We start from the raw sequence: 26,305 nt of genomic DNA, 5'->3' as shown, positions 1-26,305 counted from the left end.
TTTTGGGCCCAGGACGTCGCATTTTTTCCATTGCATGTCTGAATAGTATGCATCAAGAGCTTTCCAAAACACAAAATAAAAACCCTTTTAAGTTAGGATAAGTGGTAGTTATGCTTGATCAAAGGTAGAAAAACTTTGTAAAATGAGGAGTATAAGTTTACTGTATAAAATCTTAAAAAACAACAGCAATTGCACGAAACTTGTTACTCGGGGTTTCTCAGGGTCGCTGATGCCGAATCTGTCGTCTGTTTTTAAAAATCCAAGATGGCCGATCCAAAATGGCGGATGAATTTTTAAAAAATTAATCATATTCTTATAAAACGTTTGACTCGGGGGTTTTTGATGTCGCTGAACACGAATCTGATGTCAGTTTTCAAAAATCCAACATGGCCGATCCAAAATGGTGGATGAATTTTTGAAAAATTAATCATATTCGTATAAAACGTATGATTCAGGGGTTTTTGGGGTCGCTGATCACGAATCTGATGTCAGTTTTCAAAAATCAAAGATGGCAGATCCAAAATTAGTAAGAATTGACATTAGATTCGTGATCAGCTACCCCAAAAATCCCCAAGTCATACGTTTTATACGAATATGATAAATTTTTCAAAAATTCATCCACCATTTTGGATCCGCCATGTTGGATTTTTGAAAACTGACATCAGATTCGTGTTCAGCGACATCAAAAACCCCCGAGTCAAACGTTTTATACGAATATGATTAATTTTTTAAAAATTCATCCGCCATTTTGGATCCGCCATCTTGGATTTTTGAAAATAGACATCAGATTCGACATCAGCGACCCTGAGAACCCCCGAGTAACAAGTTTCGTGCAATTACTGTTGTTTCTTAACATTTTATAGAGTAAACTTTTACTCCTCATTTTGCAAAGTTTTTCTAACTTTGATGAAGCATAACTACCACTTATCCCAACGTAAAATGGTTTTTATTGTGTGTTTTGGAAAGCTCTTGACGCATACTGTTCAAATATTCAATGGAAAAAATTCGACGTTCTGGGCCCAAAAAACGGCCTTATTGACCCTCCTCCTTTCTCAATTTTTTTTTATTTTTAGGTTATATTTACATGTAAACAAACAAAATATAATGACAAGTTCAGCAAGTATTTCGTTAACATTCAAATATGTACATACAAAATAATTTGTATCAAGTAAAGTTGCCTGTGTTAATGCTGATTCATTGATCAATTTAGCAGCCTCATTTTTCAGTTTTTTATTTACAATTACACAAAATTAACTCGCATCAAACACATTTAAAAAAACGCCAACTAACAGTTATACACAAACACTTATATAACAATATATCACGTGACCAGTAATTCCTCTCTTTTCCGCTAGAGTTGTTAGTAAAAGGAAATCTGGAAAGGCTGGGAAAGAATTTTCAAAAACGGCCTATGGAGTGAGTGCTCCTTAAACTACTACTTCATGTGTGTGGGTCAGGATGATCTTCGCTAGCACAGGCCGACAAAATTTTGTCAACTTCATGTTGACTAAAATGTTACAGCCGATTCTTATAGGATTTTTGCCGTAGAATCCGAATCTGACCTTGAAAATATCCAATTGACCCTAGTTTTCGAGCAACAAGAGTTTTAAACTGCAAAAAAACGCGTTTTTGGCCTCTTTTGTACAGCTGTAAAACAAAAACGTGAGGGAATTAAATGCTCTACATAGGATGAAATGAAAGCTTAAACATTGCTTTTTAATATCAAAATCAAACAACTTCGTTTTGAACAGTTAAAACAACTTAGAACAGGTTTTTGACTTACAGTGTGAGTGAAATATGACAATAAAGTATAAAAAATTTATCATTATGTCGAGCTACCTAAAATAACCAAAAAGCTTGCGAAGAAAACTTTCAGAAGTTTACCACTGCAAGCTTGTATCTTAAAAAAATTTTTTTTCTTTTGTAAACGCACATTGAGCACAATATCTGTGAGTTAAAACTGTAAACTGCGCAGCCTTAAGTGCAATACAATTCAACTGCGCAATGTACAAAGCTTTTCGTGCAAATTTACTATAGTGGTAACACTTTTCTAATTGTATAAAAAGTTTGTAGGTGAATTGGTACGGTTAAAGCCCATAAAAACACTGTACAAAACTCGTGCGCGCGCAGTCACAAAAACTGTTCTCAGTTGTTTAAATCATCTGATATAAAATTTTTTGATATTGGATCTTAAAAAGCAATGTTTGAGCTTTCATTTCATCCTATGTAGAACATTTTATTCTCTCACATTTTTATTTTACAGCTGTGCAAAAAATGTCAAAAACGCGCTTTTTGGCACTTTAAAACTCTTGTTGCTCGAAAACTAGAGCCAATTGGATATTTTCAAGGTCAGATTCGGATTCTACGGCAAAAGTCCTATAAGAATCAGCTGTAACATTTTAGTCAACAAAATTTTGTCGGCCTGTGTTATAATTATTATATTGGTAATACTGTCGTCTAAGTAATATTATAAATAATTCAAATTATCAAAAATTATTATAATATATATATATATATATATATATATATATATATATATATATATATATATATATATATATATATATATATATATATATATATATATATATATATATATTATTAAATTATAAAAGTACCCTAGTGAAAAAAACACGTATAATAATACGTATTTTTATACGTATTATTACACGTATAATTATACGTGTTTTTTTCACTAGGGTAATAACGATAAGTTTAAAAGTAGTAACTTGTCAATTCATAAGTTCCTAACCTAAAAATCTTGATTCTTTAATTTAATAAATACAAAAAATCGGCATTAAATATTCAAGTTTTTCCAAGTGCAATATGTTTGTTTCTGAGAAACATTAATTTTAATTCATATTTTTATGAAGAATTACTTGTTATTAGGTAATAATTGTCAATGTATTTTTGACTCAAAATGATACAAATCAGGATTATTTTGAGTTAATCACATTCTGAGTCGAACCAAATTCATTTTTGCTGCATGTCAAAATGATCCTGATAGCCGGTTCATTCTGAGCCCTGATTTTTACTGTGCAAAACAGCTTTATCACTTTGCAATTTAAAATTATTAACATATCAATGTTTTTATTCGAAATTTTGACTATTTTTTGGACTCAGAAAGGTTTTTTTTACAAAGGTAACATCAGCTTTTTAAGTATTATATTCTGTTTATGAAATATTGTGAGTAGATTTTCTGATTTAGGTCTGGAATTAGCATTATTTGTGTGTTTATAGTAAATCCTAAATTAGTTTGAATGTACTGCCTTCTGATTAGACCTGATTAATTCCGGATTCACTAGTTACACAAATTGGGAAAATTTTGAACTTAACCACACTTATTCCGAATGACAAAAACCTGTCCGCAATTTTAACTATATCGAAAAACACTTAAACGAACAACACTTTTAATCCAGATATGTAGAAGATTTATTGGCGAATTTAGAACTGGTTTATCCTTTCGGGTACTAAATACTAAATTTTGACAAATGAATAAGGAAAATCAACTGTTTCTAAAAAGAGTTCTGTTTGTCCACTCGACAATACAGAATAACTGTATGATGGATCACTTATTTCTTCTACATCACCTAAACAATAATTCTGTGAAAATGTCCATGAATGTTATGTAACAATTATATACCAGTAACATGTTACACGAATAAGCGGACATTTTCACAGAATTGTTATGAAACTGTTACATGCATGTTACTCGTGCACACTGGGTTGTCTTAATATTTCCACTATTTCTGCAATGTTGTTGCAATATTAGAATATTGAGGCAATGTTGCGAATATTACCGCCACTTCAGGTGCCGTGTAGGATTCCTTTTAAAGGTGGATCAATACTGACTAGAGTTCAATATCCTAGTTTTAAAAACAAACAGATAAGTTTAAAAATTATCAAGAGTTGGGATACACTTATAAAATATAACGGTATTTGATATCTGCAAAAACAAGTAACAAAAGTGAAGACGTTACTCATTAGTAATAATTCACGGTTCAAGAATTCGTTTCATCTTCACTTAAGAGTGCATTTAACGTATTCATGTTTCCATTGAAAATGGACATTATATAAGCACACAGAATGTATGTACACGTATTTGTGCAAGCACCAACATGCATGATTCCAAGAGCAACCCCTAAAGTGAGATATGGATCTTCCAGCTCGTTGAACATACCGAACAGAACGTTACGTTACGTTACGTGCAATGCAAAGGGGTTGGCTGGTTGAATGTAACCACGGCACCACCCCATGACGTCTCATTCGCTTCTATTATTAATAGTTTGCTTATTTCGTTGTACTGCCGAAACTTGACTTTTTGTCGCACGCAAAATCGTCGTCTACACCGAATTTATTATGCAAAAGGGTAGATGAATCAACCCATAAGTATTGAAAAAGTTTATTTTAATTATAGCGTTGACAACAATCTACCAGCAAAATCAACGGTGTTACATTTTCAAGATATTCCCTGAAACCATTTGAATATAAATCGCCATAAAAAAGAACTGAGGTAGAACTTTTAAAAATTATATTTCTTTTAATATTGTATTCAAATGTTTTGATTGCAAAATTTTCTCTCACAATTAATTTTACAAGTAAGACATGTTTCTAAATATAAAGTAAAAAAACGTTCTGTAATTCAATTCCATTATTTTATATACGACAATTTTGATAAATAACAAGAGAAGAAAATGAATTTTAGATTTTCAATTGGAATGAATTATATTCGAAAAAAATTACCATTGGGAAAACAATAACTTTGGAATTTTCGGATTTGAGCATTTGTCTCTTTATGATAAAATTGTCCTTTAACAATATTATAATTAACTTCCATAGGAGATTAAATTTTAATCAAGAGAATCGACATACGACAACAGTTTGCTTGCAAATGTCATGTCTGTAATGATATTTGCGACAATGCCGTAAGAGAATTGTTACGCAAACCTCACAATGAAATCATGTTCCATACGGTGAGTTGAGGGTCTCTGATCAGACCGTAACGGGATACGAAAAGCATCGACACATGAAATTCTCACGAAATGATTTCAATTATCCAAACGAACCTTCATTTATGCGACTGTGACCCGGGACGCTACTCAAACGAGAAAAGGAGAAGAGAATTCAAACATTATCAAAGATATTGCAGGGCATCTCTCACTATTTCAACAGATCCCACTGGAATTCTCTAGTAAACTTGCCGAATGGAAGAGTTTTCACTCGAATTGTCAGCGAATTAATCCCTTCAAGAGCGGATATGAGATTCTTCCATTTCCCTGAATAAGAAAGCAATTAAGATTTTCAGAAAAGAAAAAAATGACACCAGCTCTTTTTTCTTTAGGCGAGACTCTAGAACGATTAGACAGAGCGTGATTTCATCTCATTCATTCATTTCGTATAAGTCAGTTTTATTTCACTTAAACGAAATGTTTATTCATTCTTGGAAAATTGCAGAATCAAAAGTTTCTTCTATCATGAAATTCACTATGAATCTGATTCTCTTGAATGAAATTTATTCTTCAATTTTAATTAAAAGAATAAATTAATTTGTTGTAATGATGTAAAGTATCACATCAATTGTTTTCATGAGTCAAAAATTGAATCTCTTTGATCATTCTCTTTGCAAAACTTTCAGTTTTATTTAGAAAAAAGGTGGTATTTTTTTGTTGTGTTTTATTTTTACCAATGCTAAAACACATAAATGGTAGTGCTGTTAATTTTGGTATGGATTATTATACCAAATCCTATCTGAAATTCCGGTGTGCTTTTACATGGGAACCTTCATGGTTTCTCACTAGGAATCCAATATAGGTTTCCATATGGAATTCCGTGTGGGTTTTTGCAGTAGGGAAATAATAAATATAATATTGTATTAATTGTACACCTGGGTACAATTAGTAACAATCAAAATGTTAATAAAAATTAAATATAATTAAATGTTTATAAAAAATAATAATTAAATGAGAAACAATGTTTTAACATTACTTTTTAAAAATTTTACGTGATCCGTTTGAGTAACACTGATTCACATATTTTACAAACTTTGTTTTTTAAAAGTAATTATTATACCTTTCTTTACATTAATTACAAAATTTTCGTTTTGACTTACTTGAGTAAATAATTTTTTAAATAATTTAATTATTGTACAGTTAATCACATTTTTGTTACTTGCGCCATCTACAAGGTATCTTCAATGAATATACTTTCCACATTCCTTGGAGTTATTTCATAACCTGTCAAATTATATGTCCATGTTCAGAAATGTGCAACTGATTGTAAATTGACTGTTTTTATCTGTTTATTTATTTGTCTGCTTATTTATTTATGTGTTATGTATGTGTTGACAAATTTTACTATTGAATTTTATTTTACATTTTTATTTGTTATTACAACATGAACATGTTGAAACATCAGCCAAATCTGTACTCTCTCCTGACAGAGTTACAAAAAGAGCAAGCTGATACGAAGTGTGTGATTGTAGAATTGAGTTTAGGCAGATCAGTAAGAGCTACATCGAAGAAAAAGTGGTACCAGCTGCAAAGTAGGCTTTAAGGGATAATATTTTCTTACATTTCAAGAAATTTGCCGCTCAAAATTACTTAACACAAGAAAATAAAATTCTTCCAATAAGAAAATATCGATATGTTTCAAGCACGAAGTAGTATAAGGAGACGTAACGCCATGCATTCAAAGCAACCCCAAATGCGTGTCCTAGAGTTACTAAGGTTTTCGAATAATGCTCTTGTAGCGCCTCTACTGAGATAAATCGGAATCAAAATATGTCGTCTGCTATCGCGTAAACAACTGTAGTTGACAGCAAAAGTGTTTTGATCACGAAGTGGTTTTGATAAAATATTGTGTAATAAATAAATAATAAAATAAATATTGTGAAATATTAAATATTAAATACTGTTCGAGCCGAAAAAAAACTTCGATTTTCTCCATTTTTTTCTTCTTTTGTAGTTATTTTTGATCCACATCCTTGTATAAAACATGACATTTCACTGATAACATTAACAAAGCACAAAGTGCAAGCGCGAAACACCGGTTCGAGACAATTTGTCAGCACATGCGAGCACGTGATAAATTTTAATTCTCTATTTTTCCACGCGCGGCGTCCTCATCGCATTATTAGAAAAATGCGTAAACTCTAGGACACGATTTTGGGGCTCACTTTCACCACAATCTACTATGGGTGTTACGTCTCCTTATACTACTTCGTGGTTTCAAGTAAAGTATCTCTAGTAAAAGCAATTACTTGATTCAATTAACCTTTTTTCCAATTTAAATAAGTATAATTAATTAATATAATGAAAGTGAAAAAAAATTCTGTTCAAGGACAGTTTTAATTGCAGAAGTTGACAGAATATTGGCTTAACAACTGGCTTAATGCTATGCTAATAATAAATGTCGATACAACAAAAGAAGATGAAGAGCGTTTTCTCTTTATTTCTGCTCATGGAAGTTGCTCAGAACAAATATACGTATCTCCGAAACGCGAACACGCATGTCCCGCCTTTGGAAAGGAGAAGGAAAAGGATGTGAAAGAAGCGCGGAAGATGTGAATTGTGGCAAAAAAGTTAATTACGAAATTTTACCGAGCAGAAAAAGAAACCACATATCTCGGTATTGGTCCCTCATTCTGCCAATTCAATGCCAAGCCCAATTCAACCCCTCTAATAATGTGGGTTCTTGTCCCGACGAGCGAGAATGCAAATTATTACACATGAATAAGATTTGGCTGATGCTATCGCAGCAGCCGTTGTGGTCACCTTTGTATCCCATATAAGCATGGAAAATAATGATACTTTGACTGTTGTCGACGTGCGTTCACATCTGTAAGGCAGCCAACACTCAAACTGTAATTTCGCATTCAAAGAATGGAATCAGTTTCGAACTCAATGATACATAATAAAGAGTTACGAGATCTCTACTAAAAATAGTCCAAAGTGTGAGAAAAAAATTCACTTCGAGAAACAGACAAATAGCAAAGATTAAAAAAAAGTTTTGTAAACACCATCTGTTTTGCTAATATTCTTCTGTGTTCACTTAAAAGTAGTGATTGGATTTAACTGCTTTGCGGTCTATGACAAAATTTCAATATGGTCCCGTGTAATATACCATATATTTAATGAAAAGTAAACAAAATTGACAAAAATAATTTCTTATTAACTAAATCAACTATTTTTTACTTTAAAAGTAAACTATGATAAAAATAATAAAAATTTCCATAATGGACGTATTTTTTTAAATGCAGTTAAGAGATTGGAAATAGTCCTATTTAATTGACATACTACCACTTTTTGCATTTTTCTTTAAATAAATAAATAAACAATCCGTAAGTAGTTTTTCAATCGATCATTTCATAATATAACCATAATTTGGAAAATTAATTTTATTCGTCATGTGGTAATATAAATAAATTACTAAGGGAAACTGGTGACTAGGAAAATTTAGAAAAAAATAACGAAATATCAACTATAATTAAAATTAAAAATATTCTGCAAGTTCTGAACGTTCAAATGAACAAAAAATTTCTAACCTACTTACTTAACTTTGAATTTCATTACAAAATATTAATTTTTTATATGAAGAATTAATAAATATTCAATGTATTTGCTTTTTGGCATTGCAGTTGAAATTTAAAAAAATTATAAAAAATAAACCATTAATTTAAAATAATTTCATTTACTTGGACGTTCAGAACATCAGACACATAATTAAAATAAAAAGTAAGGGAGTGTAGTCAGGGTTGGACATAGTTTTAACTTTTCTCTATAACTTCCCCTGTAGTCCGAATTTTGAGATTTCTTGCATATGGTTCGAAAGATCTACTAAAATGCAATGTTTTTGCTGAACATTGTAAAAATATTTGACCAAAAGTTTCGGAGTTATAGTCAATTAAAAAAAAAAAGCAGTCAGGGATGAGCCACTGTAGAAAATCAATGAAATATGCAGGTAAATGATTAATAATGACCTTAAAATGATAGAATGGAGCTCAAATACACTTAGAAATGTGTAAAGGAACCACAAAATTCAAATAAAAAGCCCTTATTGTGTAATTTTCAGATTTTCGCTTGTATATCGCAAAGCTGGTCTGAAAAGTGAAAAAAAAATTATCAAAAATTTGTATTTCCTTTCTTTCTAATGGAAATGAAGTTTTGACACCTCTTCAAGTCGACAAATAAATTTCCATTGGAAGAATCCTTCATAATTGCAAAATTTTTGGGTGGCTCAGCCCTGACTCACGCGTGGTTTAGCGTCACATCTCACACAAAAATAAACGCGTGATCCAAACACCATATTACGTTCCACATTTTCATAGAACTTCTTAATGAAAAATTTTAGTCAAGTTACTTTGTCTTCGACATATTTTTTCTGCACTTAATTGTCTTCTTTTGAAACAAAAAAAAGTTTTTTGTTAATCGTAGAGCAGTGACTCGCATAATACGTCTTCATTGCTCGCACACTTCACTGCAACGTATGTGAAATATTCCCTGACATTGCTAACAAATACTTACATACAAAGACAGATGACTCTAGTGTGATAAAACAAAATAAACGCGATGGCTCAACCCTGACCACTGTACAACCCTGACTACTCTCCCCTAGTTTTACAAATTTAATTATTATCAATTCTTTATTTTGTAATTATGAAAAGTACAAAATCGATTATATGTATATTTATTTACAAATAATAAAATATTAAACATATTATAGTTTACTAAACATATTATCCCCATGTAGAAAATAATTTGTTCATTCATCACAATGTGACCTCCTATATAATTAACTGGAAAATAATTATTGCGACATAAATTGAAATATTACTTGTGGACGTAAATGACTCTCCTTTATCATAAAGATAAAGGAGCTAATAGCTTACAAGAAATCAGCGTTGTAACAACTGTACCTGGTTTTCCTATTAGTATGATCGTCTTGAGACTCCTGCGGCTTTTCCCTGTGATATTACCTTACTTTACTCTATTTATTTTAGAATTATATATGCAATAATGGACTAGGCACAAAAAGCATTGAAAATGAAACGACTTATCGTTAAATTAAAAGAAATATTTTTTAGAATTATTAGTTTCAAGTGTTCTGATTAAAAATATAATTTAGTTAATCCCAAATCAGGATAAAATGAAAAAAAGTTTTTTGTCTACATATATATATATATATATATATATATATATATATATATATATATATATATATATATATATTTGCAATGTAGGATTTTTATAACGAAGTAATAAAAAATATTTCTATAAAAATTTTTTTCAAAGAATTGTTTAGGAAAATGTTTTCAGTTTTTTGCTTTATTACTAACAAATAAAGTAAATAAAAAGATCATCCTAAATCGACGCGACTAGTCCAAGAGTGGTTAAAGTCTAATATATGCGAACTAGCAAAAATAACGCGCGCGAGTAGATCTGGTTGCATCGTCAGGGGCATACGCGGAGTATAACTTACTTTAGCGAACTGTCCAGTGTATAATTAAAATAATTACACTTGTTTACAAAATTTTAAAAATTTTCTAACCTGCGACAATTCATTGTTATTTCTTATGTAAAATTTTCTCCTATAAATCCGAATATAAAGTCAGATATTAAGAAACGAGGGATATAGTTCCGAAAGCGTCTTAACTCCGACCTTAATGAAACTTGGTATACTAAGGTATTTTAGTGCCCTAATTACGAAAATGATAGTGAAAATTGGCACAAATGTGATTATCATGGTAAAAACTATAAAAAACACAATAAAATCATTGTTTTTTTGCGATTATCTCGTAAAAAACGCAAAATTTCGAAAAATGTTTCATATAAAAGTTATAGCCCTATTGAAAAAAAACACGCATAATTGTACGTATAATAATACGTATAATTATACGTATTATTATACGTATAATTATGCGTATAATTATACGTATAATTATACGTATTATTATACGTATAATTATACGTATTATTATACGTACAATTATACGTATAATAAGACATACGAATTTGAAACAAGAATTATACGTATAATTATACGTATAATAATACGTATAATTATACGTATTATTATACGTATAATTATAATTCTATTAAAAATAGAATAATAGAATAGAATAATTAGTAGCAAAATTGCGCTGGAAATTTTTAGAAATTTTAAAATGCAAATTAAATTTCACGAAAAAAAATATCGTCGAATGTCAATTCAAGCAGTCACCCATCCAAGTACTAACCGCGTCCAACGTTGCTTAACTTCCGTGATCTGATGAGAACTTGTTCTTTCGCCTTGGTGTTTCCGCTGTCTTGTCTTGATTAATAACTTTGTCGTATAAGTATTGTATCGCACCTAACCTCACTTTTAGTGATACTTATACGACAAAGTTATTAATCAAGACAAGACAGCGGGAACACCAAGGCGAAGGAACAAGTTCTCATCAGATCACGGAAGTTAAGTAACGTTGGACGCGGTTAGTACTTAGATGGGTGACTGCTTGAATTGACATTCGACGATATTTTTTTTCGTGAAATTTAATTTGCATTTTAAAATTTCTAAAAATTTCCAGCGCAATTTTGCTACTAATTATTCTATTATTATTCTATTCTATTATTCTATTTTTAATAGAATTATAATTATACGTATAATAATACGTATAATTATACGTATTATTATACGTATTATTATACGTATTATTATACGTGTCTATATTTTATAATATTTAAGTATATATTAATAAACAAAAATATATCCCTATTGAAAAAAAAACACGTACAATTATACGTATAATTAATTATACGTATTATTATACGTATAATTATACGTATAATTCTTGTTTCAAATTCGTATGTCTTATTATACGTATAATTATACGTATAATAATACGTATAATAATACGTATAATTGTACGTATAATTATGCGTATAATTATACGTGTTTTTTTTTCAATAGGGAGGTCTCAAAAAACACACATTTTATGTTCTATGTATTTTTTACCAAAAGTGGATATTTTTCGAGAAAAATCCAAAAAACCATAAAACATCATGAAAAATGACGGAAAAAACCGTGCACATCATAACTAGAGGAAAAATTAAGTCTTGTAAGTATAAATAACCGCGTCATCAAATTACGTAAACTGCTACTGTGGATCCCACAGACTTTGTCCGCAGAATACTTTCTGACGGTTTAGAAGATATTTATTGTCAGATAACTGATTACACAGGCCAGATTAATTTTGGATTCAATAGAAGTAATTTTGCATTTATTAGTTGTGTATGATTCGATCTAAAGTGGACTGTTTCGAATTAATTCCACATTTCGAAATATTAACCAAAGTAGTGACTATTGGTCAATATGTCTTTTACACCGACAGTGAACAGTTCTTACAAAACTAGAGACTCATCTTAACTGAGAATATTATTATTGAAATAATTATTCGGTACTTAATAATAGGTGTCGCACTGTTTAACACAAACCTTCAAAACAAGAAAAATGTATCAAGTTTCAAAAACTTCAAATTTTTTTATTTAATCACAATGTAATCATAATAGAATATGTGCATTGTGTACAATTCTAACGTTACTTAATAAAAGTTGACGTAATTCCGCATCCAACGAGCCCTATATGAAGTACTTTGGGTTAGTGGATTGTAAATAAACAATTGGCTAACATGGCAATTGTTTATAGAAAATCCTTTAATCCAAAATAGTCCATATAAGGGATCGTTGGATGCGGAATAACGTCAGCTTTCAATTGGTACCTTCATGATTGCAATCAATTTATTTATTTGTAAAATATTTCATTTTTTATTAATATTAATTAATTAATTAATCAATATCTCGAAAATAACAAAAAAGGACATCTCAATATTTTTTGTGGTAAAAATACACATTTTTAGCTTTCAAAACAAAATAAATAAGTAAAATAAAAAGGACCGAACTTAAAAAAAATTCGAAAAAAAGTTTAATTTTCAAAACAAGGGTCAAAATTTGAATTTTTTGAAATTTTTTTGCATTATTCGAAAGAGCAGAAAAAAACCTTTTGAAAAAAAACAGGAGAAATTTTTTTTCTTCCTTCTGTTTAAAAGTTACAAGTCTTCAAAAATTTACTGTTTAAAAATTTTCAAAAAAATTCAACCCAATCCGACAGTTTTTGAAAAAACCTAACAATACTACTTTACCTAACTATGTGAAAGTTACAGCCAGATCCGATAAACTTTTTTTCACTTAGTTTGCTACAGGAATTTTACCCCATATATATATGTACAAAATCAACATTGTTGTGGACTAATACTAGATTTTTTACATACAGATTTTCAATTAAAATTTTAGACCTGACTAAGTCCGAATTCGTTACACACAGATTGGCAACTAATTCGGACTCCTTTTTGATTAAATTTTTGTTCAGACTTAGATCACTGATTTTGTACATATTAATTGTGAATTTTTCCAGACTCATTTCGGATTAGGATTTTTTTGCCAAGTTAGATCAGGATTATTGTGGACTAATACCAGATTTTTTATATAAATATTTTAGATTATTATTGACTCATGTCGGATTTAGTTTTTTGACAATATTTTTTTGGAATATTCTGAACTCATTTTGGATTGTTTACTGATTTAACTAAAATTAAATTGTTGCAGGCTAATTGAGGATTTATTGCTTGTCAATTTCGGAATATTCCGGACTGATTTCAGAATTATCTTTTCATCCGGACTGATTGATGACTAACACGGATTATTTTAGAATTGTTTTTATACAAATTCTTTTGACTAATCCGGACGGATCTGTCTGTATTTAATCTAAAATCAGTTTGAAATTTTAATCAGGGTATTTTATTTTACAGCAAAAAAACTAGCTAATCTATAAAGAACTGCAAACGAATATATTAAAGGAAAAATTAATGAATTAAATTAATAATCCAGGTAAGAAGGAGTGGATTAAAAAAGATAGAAATGTTTCTGTCTAATTTAATGTCGTTTTTGTCCAAAATTTTACCAAGCGCAGGGGTTCGTTAGAGTGATTACAAACCTTCGTTGGTAAAATTAACTTATAATTTTTGATCACTAGAAAAATTAGTTATTTGAACTAACTTTTATGGTACTCTCTACCAGTGAAATCTTGGTAAAAGCTACCCACAAAAATAAGTATAATTAACCTGTTCAAAATAAGTCACAATCTTTAATTTAAAATATCAAATTAAAAAAAACTTCACTTTGATGTAAAAACAACATGTAAAAACATTCCACAATATGCCAAAAGAAAATAAGGTTAAGTTTCGTAAAATGACTTTAAACCGTGTGCAGTTAAAATATTCTTTTACTAAACAAATTTCATGTAATGGAAGCACGACTTGTTCATTTTTAAGAACAATTCTTCGAGTTTTAATGTTTTAATATGATAATTAATTAATTAATTAATATAATAATTAGCACAACACGATGTTCCTACGACGCGCAAAACAAGTAATACTGCAATTCATCTTTGAAATGACAAGCTGATTTTCTATTTTATGAATTGCATTAAACTGATAACGAAATTTAACAGGATTAGTTTTTTTTCAATCTTATTTCTCTTAAAGGAATTAAAATAAACTCAATTTTAATGCGATTAATTCGATTCAATTTTCTATTGCAGGGATGTCATGAAATTGATTTCAATATTAAATTAGATTTATTTGCTATAATTTGTATTCTGACCACAAGAATTAAAATGATTTCAACTTTTATAGTAATTTTTGAGAATTCAACGGTTTTAAACTGATTTCAGTTTACACTGTTTGGATAACAATTCAAGTGTAAACGTTTTCTACACTAAGTTTTCAAAGAATTAAATTGGATAAAAATGAAAACAGATGTTTTACCAGAAAATGAATTGAAATGAGACTGGACAAAAACGACATTCGTTTGGATCAAAATGTGTTCAATTTCATAACAATTTGAATTCACATTTTTCCATTTCAATCCACTCCTTCTTACCGGGATAATATACGATATAATCCACAATTTTCTACTGATTGTTAGGCATAATATTTAATTTATAAATTTTCATGTCAGCGTAGTAAATATGGTAAATGATGATATATCTCTCTATTCATTCACGGAGGAAGTATGTAGAATTAATTATTTAAATTTATGGCATATGTGTTTAATCGAATGGGCGTAGACACGCCCTAACAGGCGAACAAAAGGGTTTTATTGGAATGGGAAAAATTATAATTAAGCAGAGGTCAGGGTGCATGTAAGGTGCAACAAACGTAGCGTAAGATAGTTTAATGGTCTGATGGAAAAATGTTTGCATTTTGTAAAAGGGTTTCTGTTGAATAATAGGACAGAGTAAAGAATGAAAGAACTGCAAAATTAAGTGGAAATGATGATGATCGGTGAACTGAATAGTATGATTTACTCTCATCAATTGTGAATCCCACCCTGAGATTCACAACCCTTCTTTATCTAAAACATGGTAGGTGCAAAATATCGAAGAACGTACGATATTTAAGGAAAGATCGATGTTCCTTTTTTTTGTAAAATATTAATAATTTACTTTCTAACTGCCCATGTAAAAGGATTTTCGGAAAACTTCCGAAAATGGCTTCTGGAAAATTTATGGATTTTTTTCGGCAATCCTTTCAGATAGGCTCGTGCAATTATATTTAAAAAAAATTTTAATTCTCCAAAAAAGTTTTATCCAAAAAAATGTTAAATTATGTTAATAGTCACACCCCTCTCAGCACCGAAACTTTATTAAAGATTTCCTAAAGATTTATTTAAAATGTTCAGAATATTTAATTGCAATGTTTAGTGAAAATTGTGTAAAGATAATTAGGCGAAAATTTAATTTGAAGGTTCATGAAAGTTTCGCGCTAAACATTTATTCAAGTGGGACATTTAAATCTTTACACAATTTTCACTAAACATTGCAATTAAATATTCCGAATATTTCAAATAAATCTTTAGGAAAGTTTCGGTGCTGTGGGGGACTGGGTTACAAAAATTATTGATAATAATTCGATTACAGAGAGTTATTTTTAGGCTCTTGGATTATAAATATTCAGTAATTTTTTTTTAAGAAAAAATTGTATATCTAACATGTTAAGCAGAATCATTTTATTTATATTTATTTATATTTGTTTATTTGTATTTTCTCGTTTACAATAAATATGACAGCAATAATATTGTTTTGTGATCCAATGTAATAAATAATTACAGTATTATGTGTGTTTTATTTGAAATTTAATATCAAAGTAAAATTTAAAGAAATCTATGTTGATACATAAAAGAAGATTCAAAAGAATTTTGATAAAAGATATAACAGAACACGAAAATGCTTTACATAAATGGTTTTAGATTTAAATAATGCTGCGATGGTCATTATGTATAGTTTTTGGTAAATTAGGAGTTTCTCCCAAAAGCAACTTCTATTAATATAATTATATTGCTGACGGGAATATAAGATACATATTCACGTCAGTACCAGATGCAGCTCCAATTTTTTTGTTTGATTTTTATTTCATTGGTTTTTATAAGGCAATTTTATCCCAAAGCATAAACTTCTTTTGAGAATCGATGATCATCTACATTCTACAGGTGCGTAATGACAAGGGAGTCAGGTTATGCTAACCTCGCCTGTGTTATATTAAATCCCATATTTTTCCAAGCGCCTCCGGGAACACTTTTTCATTATTAAAATTATCAGTGAGGTAAACAAAATGTACCATTTCTATGTAAATTAAATCAAACTGATCGTTTTCTATAAGCAGACTTGAGTTTAAAATTTATTAAAAATAAATATTGCTTAACTTATCAGCGATTTAGCATAAATTGAAAATTTAAAGTAGAATGTGCGTCTAGATTTGAATGTATAAAAAATATAAATCACTTTGAAATTAATAAAATGAAGATCATTTTATAAAATATTAGGCATTTGATTTGAATTTCGTTTTTGTCACTACGAATAAACTGAATTTTCCTAATTAATTTTATGCGTCAATTTTCTATAAAAAAAATTTGTAGAACTAACGAGTTTTACAAACATGACAATTCACCAAATTGGCGTTAAAGAATTGACAGTAAATTTTCCGTGCATAATGGGATTTGGAAGAAACGTAAAGTATGACGAAAATAATTACGTATGGAGACTTGGAATAGACGATGTGGTGACCAAAACAGAAGACAAGGGAGTTATTGAATTTCAAAAGGGTGAAGGAGTTTTGAAATTACAAGTCATTTGTAAGGCATGCAATCAGAGGGAATGTAACAACAATCAAACGAACGTATATAGGACTTGGCACGAAATACGTAGTACATATTACACCTGAGGGCGAAACCACCTTCTTCATTTGGCAAACGACCTCCAATAATTATTAGATACCGTGGCTCACCTACCTTGGAATCTTCTGCCTCAAGCCTTTAACCATACCATCAAGAATATAGGACGAGAGCTATCGTTGATTCTCGTCTTGAGAAAAGCCTGATTGGCTGCCCCCTAAATCAGAAATCACATCGCAAACTTATAACAGAATAAAAAACTCGTTAGGTGTTGGTTTTACTTTTGGTTAATTTTTATTCTTTAAAGTTTGCTTCACTAGATTAAAAATTTAAAAATTTATTTTATTTATTGCATTAGTTACTTCACGATTAATCCATACATAAGTAGAATAAGATTAAACGGAATCTTATTTGAAAACAAATATCAGACCCCCAATGCAATGCTTTATTGCAACAAAATGTTTCAGGAATATTGCTATGTCCGGCTCAAGAAATATTCCAATGTAGGTAATATTACAAATTTTTTTTTTTTGAAAGTTGTGGGAATATTTTTCAGTAATATTTCACCAATATTACAAAGAAATATTGCTAAATATTTTCACTAATTTCATGAAAATTTATTCCTCAATATTCAGGTTAATGTTCAAAAACTTACTAATTTAAATGTATCAAATTGATACTGAAAACATCAAATTGATACGAATTTTTATATCAATTTGATATTTAAATAAATATTCAAATTGAACAAAATTTAATAATTGTATTGTTTAAAGTAATAGCGGAAGGTGGGGGAATTGGAGCCTCTTAAGGACAATGATTAAAAAAACCAACTTATTGTTATAATAAAATATTGTTTTGGTCATTTTTTACTCCTTTTGTTATCTTTAATTATAATTAATTAGAAATTAAGCACAAAAAAGTAAGTTTTCAAAAAAATGTTTTCTAAAAAAATGCATTTTCTCCCATTACCCCACCTGTGGGGAATTGAGAGCATTCACTTGAAATTCCAATAAAATGATATAATTTTTATTTTCTTTAGATATTTTTCTTATTTTGTCAATAGTTCTCGTCAGATGAACATTTTACAAAATATTTAAGACATAAAAAAGACCTACAGCTTCTTTAGTTTTAGAATATCCAATAATAACAGATTTTAGAAAATAAAACACAAATATTGATTCTTAGCAATTAAATATGCAACAAAATCAAATTTTATAAATGAATCTTGTTTAATTTTCAAAAAAATAAGAAAAGACATATCGAGGTAACGAAACTCTGCTGGCTGGCACAATTTTCCTATTACCCCAAAGAATTTTCAAAGGCCACAATTTGAAAAAAAGAAAAAAAACATAAACAAATTTAATTATTACCTCTATTTTTATTCATTTATCTAAATCTACACATATTTATCTCTAATAAAATCACAACAAATAATTAAATAATAAATTTTTAACCATTTACTTTGATCTCCGGAAATATTTTCCATTTAAGAAGAAAAACTCGAAAACTTGATTTTTCCTTGTAGTTTCTACAAATCTGTCAGTGTTCCGGAGGAACAATTTCAATGCTTTTTTTTACTAAATATTTCAGTACTATGTGTAAAAACAATATTGTAAAATTTATTTTCTAACGACAATAACCATTTTTAAATTTAAACGCCTTTACTAGGAAACATCTTTTTTTGGAAATATTTCCAGCTGCACATTTACTGCATAGTTTAAATTTATTGCCATAAGCTCTTAGATTGTAAAAACTGTACGTCGTAGGGAAAGAACTCATTAACCGGCATAGAGAAATCGACGAGTAGGCTCAATTTTTATTGCTTTATACCTGGATTGACGCTCGGTCTTGGCAACCCGATAAGGCTCCTCCTTCAATTTGCAGGTTTAGACTAGTTTAAAAATAATCAGAAAAATTCAAGACTTCGGAAAGGAGTCGGTTTTCGGACCTTTCGAGCCCTTCTGGCGAAGGTCTGAGATCAGAACAAAACGGAAAAGCGAACTGTGCACATCGCTAGCACAAGTCGCAATGACTAACTTGTATCTCCGCCTTACAATAATGTAACCATTTTAAAATGTAAATAGTGTAAAATAAAATCATTGTATTTGAGTGAAATTCCAGTCATCCATTCATTCGCATGATAACCTTTTTTTTTGATTTTTAAACCTTACATTAAACATTTTGGTCCTTCGAGTCGCGGATATTTTACACAGTTACGGGCATTCAATGATCGCGCCGGTACGAAAGTGTAAAATATTGCTTTGTGAAAAGTGACATGTAAAATTGTATTCTTTTCACAACTAGTGATTTCAAAACTAGAACTTTGACTTTCAAACAAATGTGTGAAGTTTCATTCTTTACTCAGAGATCTAGTGAATTAAAAAGTAGAATTCATGACTCGATAAGTGAAATGTGTAAAGCTTTCAGCATTTGCACAAACAACTAGTTATTTTTAAAAACTAGAACTCGTGATTCTAACGAAAATTAGTGAAGTTTAACCTTCACAAAAATAGTGATTCCAAAACTATATTTTCTGACTGTAAAGTTAGATATGATTCATTTCAACATACAAAGAACTGTGACTGTGTGAAGTTAATTCATTCTTTACTTCGCATAGTTGGACAAAGCAAACCAGCAACAACAACAATTAATGTACAGTTCTAACATTCCAGTTCAATCAATTTTTGAGACACAAAATTTATTCTTTCAAATTATGCATGTATAATGCAATAAAAAAGACTCAATTATATCGCGTAAAATTCTGGTGTTCAAGTCAACTGGGAAGAGGATATCCTGACAAGGAGCCAAGCAGTCAACAGCATCAAAAAGTAAGTCAAGGAATTTATCGAAAATCCTTTCCTGTCTTTATTCTTATTGTCTTGAATTTCTTCTGCTTAAGGTGATAGTTGTTCATTGTTTACTATTATTTCAAAATGGCAGAACCAGACTATGATTCGTTAAAAAACAAACGCGCTAATATTAAACGTCAAACAACGAATTTTCAAACAACGTTAAATTCAATTACCGATGAAACTGATTTGGAATCCCTCGATTTAGAAACGCGCCTCAAAAAGCATAAAGAATTTTGGAATGAATTTGATGAAATTCAAGGTCAGATCGAACTTTTAAAGCCTGATGATTTTGCAAATCTTGATGCTCAGCAAACTGAATTTGAAGAGCGATTTTACCAATTAAACGCGTTAGCAAACAAATATTTAAAAAAGTTAAAAGAAAAGAACGCAATCGGAACGTCAACCCAGTCTTTGACACCTTCAACTTCAAATTCACACACGATCCCTAGGCTACTTTCCGATTCAGGTTCCAAAATTGATCCAAACACAAATTCATCAAATAATGAAAATTTTCAAGCTTCATCTCATTTTCAACTTCCAAAGCTTCCACCACCAATTTTTCATGGTACATATGATACTTGGCTTTCTTTTTATGATTCTTTTAAGTCAATGTGTCACGATAAAAAAGATCTTCCAACAATTACTAAATTTTTATATTTAAGAGCATGTTTAAAAGGGGAAGCGGCGGAAGTAATTGCTTCGCTCGAAACATCAGAAAGTAATTATGAGACTGCTTGGGAATTGTTAAAATCGCGCTATGATAACAGAAAATTCATAGTAGAGAATCACATACAAGCACTTTTTAAAATTCAGTCAATGTCAAAAGAATTTTCAATTCGTACGCTTTTAGACAATGTTCAAAAAAGAATGCGAGAACTTAAGGCTCTGGGGGAATCAGTTGAATACTGGGACACATTGTTGATATATATTATCAAAAGTAAATTAAATGATTACACTCGCGAAAAATGGGAGGAATCACTAAGTACAACACAAGTTCCAACCATGGCAAATATGATAGCGTTTCTTGAGCGCCGTGCTTTACTTGAAGGTCCTCAAGTTTCGATAAAACCACCAAACGGTAAAAAGCCATTTTCAAAATTCAATAAAGATTCTAGAAATAATCCTAAGTCATCGCAAGCATATGTAGCTACTACGACAGTGTCTAACAAGGGAAATTCGCGTCCTAAATGTCATTTCTGTTCGGAAGATCATGCATTGCATTCATGCAATCAATTTCTTAAACTTTCAGAACAAGAACGTTACGATGTTGTCAAAGGTGCGTCAATATGTCACAACTGTTTTGGCAACAATCATCGAACGATCGATTGTCTTAAACCTACTTGTAGTAAATGCAAAAGAAGGCATAATGTTTTGCTTCATTTCACACGTGAATCTCACAGAACATCTGAATAAGAAAGTGAAGGGCCCACAGATTCCTTATCTGTAGCGGTCAAATTTCAATCCCAAACACAATCATATGTCATTTTAGGAACCGCAGTGGTCGAAATAAAAGATCAAAAAGGTCAATTTCATTTATGCAGAGCTTTGTTAGATTCAGGTTCTCAGTGTAATTCCATTACTGAGCAATTTGCTACCACTCTCGGGTTGAATAAAAAACGGACCAATGTTGTTCTTAACGGTGTCGAAAATCTCAGTACCAACGTTCAATTTTCCACTCGTTCAAAAATAAAATCAAGAGTGACTGATCGAGAATTCGATTTATGTCTTCTTATTTTCAAGGAAATTTCAAATCCTATGCCTTCTATTCCTCTCGATCGAAAAGAATTCAAAATTCCATTTGGTATTGAATTAGCCGATCCTGATTTTCACAATCCTGGAAAAATTGATTTATTAATCGGTGCAGAAATTTATTATGATCTTTTATTGTCAGGAAAAATGCGAATTCCGAAGCAAACCACTCTGCTGCAAGAAACCGAATTTGGTTGGATTATTGCCGGTAGTTATAAAAAACCGCGATTTGATTCAAATAATTCAACTAAAATTTCATGTCATCTTGTGAATTTTAATGAATTGCCAATTTTATGGGAACTAGGTCAAGAAGATCAGGTAAAGGTATATTCTAACGAAGAAAAGGAATGTGAATCGCATTATTCACAAAATTTTGAACGCACTGAAACAGGTTCATACAAGGTTAAAATTCCATTTAACGAAAAGAAGGAAAACTTAGGTACTTCTCGCAACACAGCATTTCAGCGATTTTATGCCCTAGAAAGAAAATTTGAAAAATCCCCTTCTTTCAAGGCAGCATACGTAAAAAACATTCAGAGTTATTTTGATGAAGGGCATTTAACTCCTCTCAAAAATTGCGATAATGATGTGGAAGACGGTTTTTATTTACCACATCACGCAGTTTTAAAACAAGACAGTATCACAACGAAGACAAGAGTTGTGTTTGACGGGTCTGCGAAAACTACTTCCGGTATCTCTTTAAATGATACGATGTTAATAGGGCCTACAATCCAAGAAGATCTCTTTTCAATTATTCTTCGATTTAGATCCTTTCGATACGCAATGACTGCCGATATCGAGCAGATGTATCGACAAGTTTTGATTCATGAAAATGATATTAAATTTCAAAAATTTCTTTGGCGAGAGCATGTGAATGAACCGATTAAGGTTTACGCCTTGAATCGTGTCACGTTTGGTACGGCATGCGCACCTTTTCTCGCAATACGCACATTGCACCAATTGGCTAATGACGAAAAAGATTCACATCCTCTAGCAGCTTCCATTTTAAAAAGCGATTTTTATGTCGATGATGGGTTGACGGGCGCTCAAACTTATGACGAAGCGCTTTTTATTCGAAATCAGCTTATCAAATTGTTAAAAAAGGGAGGATTTAACTTGCAAAAATGGGCATCAAATCATCCTGAATTATGCGAAATACAAACAGAAGTTCCTGAGACTCACATGTCTCTTCATAGATCGGAAGTAATAAAGGCTTTAGGTTTGCATTGGGATGTCAATTTAGATGTTTTTGTTTACACCGTTAAATTACCAAATTCCACGTACCCATTGACAAAACGAAAAATTCTTTCCACCATTTCAAAATTATTTGATCCTTTGGGTTTATTAGGACCAGTCATTATCGTAGGAAAGATTTTAATTCAACAGTTGTGGAAAAGTGATCTCACATGGGACGAACCAGTTTCTAAAGAAATTCAATTGATTTGGGAAGAATACACTAAACAATTAATGTATTTAAACCAAATCAAATTTGATCGTTGTCTCGTGATTCCTGATTTCGTAGATACTCAAATTCACGGATTTTGCGACGCTAGTGAAAAGGCCTACGGAGCGTGCATTTATCTTCGCTCGACTAATAGTCAAGGTGTTCACAAATCGTCCCTGATTTGCTCGAAATCACGAGTCACTCCTATAAAGGCCACAACTCTTTCTCGATTAGAATTATGTGCTGCTACCTTACTAGTTCAATTATACTCAAGCGTCGTTCAATCGTTAAAAATGACTTTTTCACAGGTCGTTTTTTGGTCCGATTCTACAATTGTTTTAAACTGGATCAATACCCCCTCAGCATTGTTAAAAACCTTTGTAGCAAATCGAGTGTCTCAAATTCAAGAAAAAACAAATTCTGAAAATTGGCGTCATGTACGAACTCATGACAATCCCGCGGACATAATTTCACGTGGTCAGAGCCCACAAGAGCTCGTAGGAAATAAGTTTTGGACACATGGTCCAAATTGGTTAGAAATGGATGAGAAATTGTGGCCTCAATTTTCTCTAACTCGTTGCGAAATTCCAGAAAAACGTAAAGTTCAACCTTTGGTCGCGCTAAAAATAGTTCAGCAAAACTATAACCTTTTAGAAAAATTCAGCGATTGGAAACAACTTGTTATTGTAGTCGCGTATTTCATGCGTTTTATTAAAAATGCAAAACTTGAAAACAAATCCGATCGAGTTCTAGGCCGCCTTTCGCCATTAGAGTTCAATGACGCAATTCTTAAAATAATGAAATTAACACAACGGGAAACCTTTTTAAAGGAAATACAAGCCTTAGAACAGGGAAAAGATATTTCACAAAAAAGCAGCCTTCTTCGACTCAATCTATTTCTTGAAAAAGGGATTATTAGGGTAGGAGTTCGATTAGGAAACGCTGAGATTCCAAATTCGCAAAAACATCCGATCGTCCTCCCTAAGAGTCACCATGTGACTGGTCGTAATACAACGCGACACTTTATTCGTCAATGTTTCCCATGCTTTCGAGCGAAGCCTCGCGAGCCTGAATATTTGATGGGAAATTTGCCTCGCGATCGTGTTTCTTTTTCTCGAGCTTTCACTCATGCCGGTGTCGATTACTGTGGTCCATTTTTCATTAAAGAGGAATCGAGGAAAGGTAAAAACGTATGTTTCAATTTTTGTTTGCTTAGCCACCAAGGCTGTACATTTAGAATTGGCAAGCGATCTGACAACAGACGCCTTTTTTGCCGTTCTCAAACGATTTTGTTCTCGCCGAGGAATACCAAACTCAGTTTCACCGGACAATGCTACTAACTTTGCAGGGACTCGAAATGAGTTGCGAGAACTCTACAAAACAATCGAAACTCATGAAAAGAGCTCAGAATTTCATGATTTTTTGTTGATAAATAAAATAAAATGGCATTTTATTCCGCCTAGAGCTCCACACTTCGGTGGTCTCTGGGAAGCATCAGTAAAATCTTTTAAGCACCATTTTACGCGAGTTACGGGAACTGCACTTTTAACGTATGAACAACTACACACTTATGTGGTAGAAATCGAGGCTACCCTCAATTCTCGTCCCTTAACACCACTTTCATCTGATCTGAACGATTTTTTACCTTTGACTCCTTCCCATTTTTTGATCGGCAATTCCTTGACAAGCATTCCACAGGACGATCTACGAGACATTCCAAGCAATCGTCTGAATTGCTGGCAACATGCCCAGCAAATGCGTCAACAGTTTTGGGACCGATGGCACTGAGAGTACCTCAACGAAATGATTGCCAGAATTAAATGGCAAGTCACATCAAATCAACAAGAGATCAAGGTCGGAACTCTTGTTGTCATCAAGGAAGACAATCTTCCACCAATGTGTTGGAAGCTTGGGCGAATCATTGCAACACACCCAGGCTCAGATGGAATCGTGCGCGCTCTCACTTTATAATGTGCGACCGGCACATATAAGAGAGCATTAAAATGTGTTTACCCATTACCGATTTAAAGAAAAGATAACGTTTTTTCGAACACTAACTGTTACAACGTCTTTAATAATTTCATATTCTTTATTCACAATTTTTATACTGCTTGTACTCTTATTCTTTGAATTCATAAAATTCAAGTAAAATTCTAAAACTTAAATCAAGTATGTTTAATTATATATGACTAATTTCTATAAATCACCATCAATTAGTTTCAAGGTAGTTTTATAGTTACTGCGTATTATTTTGAACTGGCAGTTCAAGAGGGCCGGCATGTTCCGGAGGAACAATTTCTATGCTTTTTTTTACTAAATATTTCAGTACTATGTGTAAAAACAATATTGTAAAATTTATTTTCTAGCGACAATAACCATTTTTAAATTTAAACGCCTTTACTAGGAAACATCTTTTTTTGGAAATATTTCCAGCTGCACATTTACTGCATAGTTTAAATTTATTGCCATAAGCTCTTAGATTGTAAAAACTGTACGTCGTAGGGAAAGAACTCATTAACCGGCATAGAGAAATCGACGAGTAGGCTCAATTTTTATTGCTTTATACCTGGATTGACGCTCGGTCTTGGCAACCCGATAAGGCTCCTCCTTCAATTTGCAGGTTTAGACTAGTTTAAAAATAATCAGAAAAATTCAAGACTTCGGAAAGGAGTCGGTTTTCGGACCTTTCGAGCCCTTCTGGCGAAGGTCTGAGATCAGAACAAAACGGAAAAGCGAACTGTGCACATCGCTAGCACAAGTCGCAATGACTAACTTGTATCTCCGCCTTACAATAATGTAACCATTTTAAAATGTAAATAGTGTAAAATAAAATCATTGTATTTGAGTGAAATTGCAGTCATCCATTCATTCGCATGATAACCTTTTTTTTGATTTTTAAACCTTACATTAAACAGTCAGAAATGTGACCGTTTGTCTTCGTATGACATACAGGAAGATTGTTCAAGTTTTCCGAGTTATTTCCACGAAATTCAAAGTCT

The 26,305-nt window shown here is 31.2% G+C and overlaps 1 protein-coding gene across 1 annotated transcript; it reads left to right on the top strand.

The window, feature by feature from the left end:
* The first annotated feature begins 20,194 nt into the window (after window positions 1-20,194).
* LOC127285377 (uncharacterized) lies at window positions 20,195-25,094 on the top strand. Its single transcript, XM_051311358.1, has 3 exons — window positions 20,195-21,389; window positions 21,603-24,488; window positions 24,523-25,094. Exons 1-3 carry the CDS (start codon window positions 20,195-20,197, stop codon window positions 25,092-25,094), a joined length of 4,653 nt encoding a protein of 1,550 aa, XP_051167315.1.
* The last annotated feature ends 1,211 nt before the right edge of the window (window positions 25,095-26,305 follow it).

This window comes from Leptopilina boulardi, unplaced genomic scaffold, assembly GCF_019393585.1.
Source record: "Leptopilina boulardi isolate dan_hultmark-lab unplaced genomic scaffold, ZJU_Lbou_2.1 LbouV2_332, whole genome shotgun sequence".
Classification (NCBI taxonomy): Eukaryota; Metazoa; Arthropoda; class Insecta; order Hymenoptera; family Figitidae; genus Leptopilina; species Leptopilina boulardi.
This window is presented reverse-complemented; position numbering and strand designations above follow the sequence as displayed.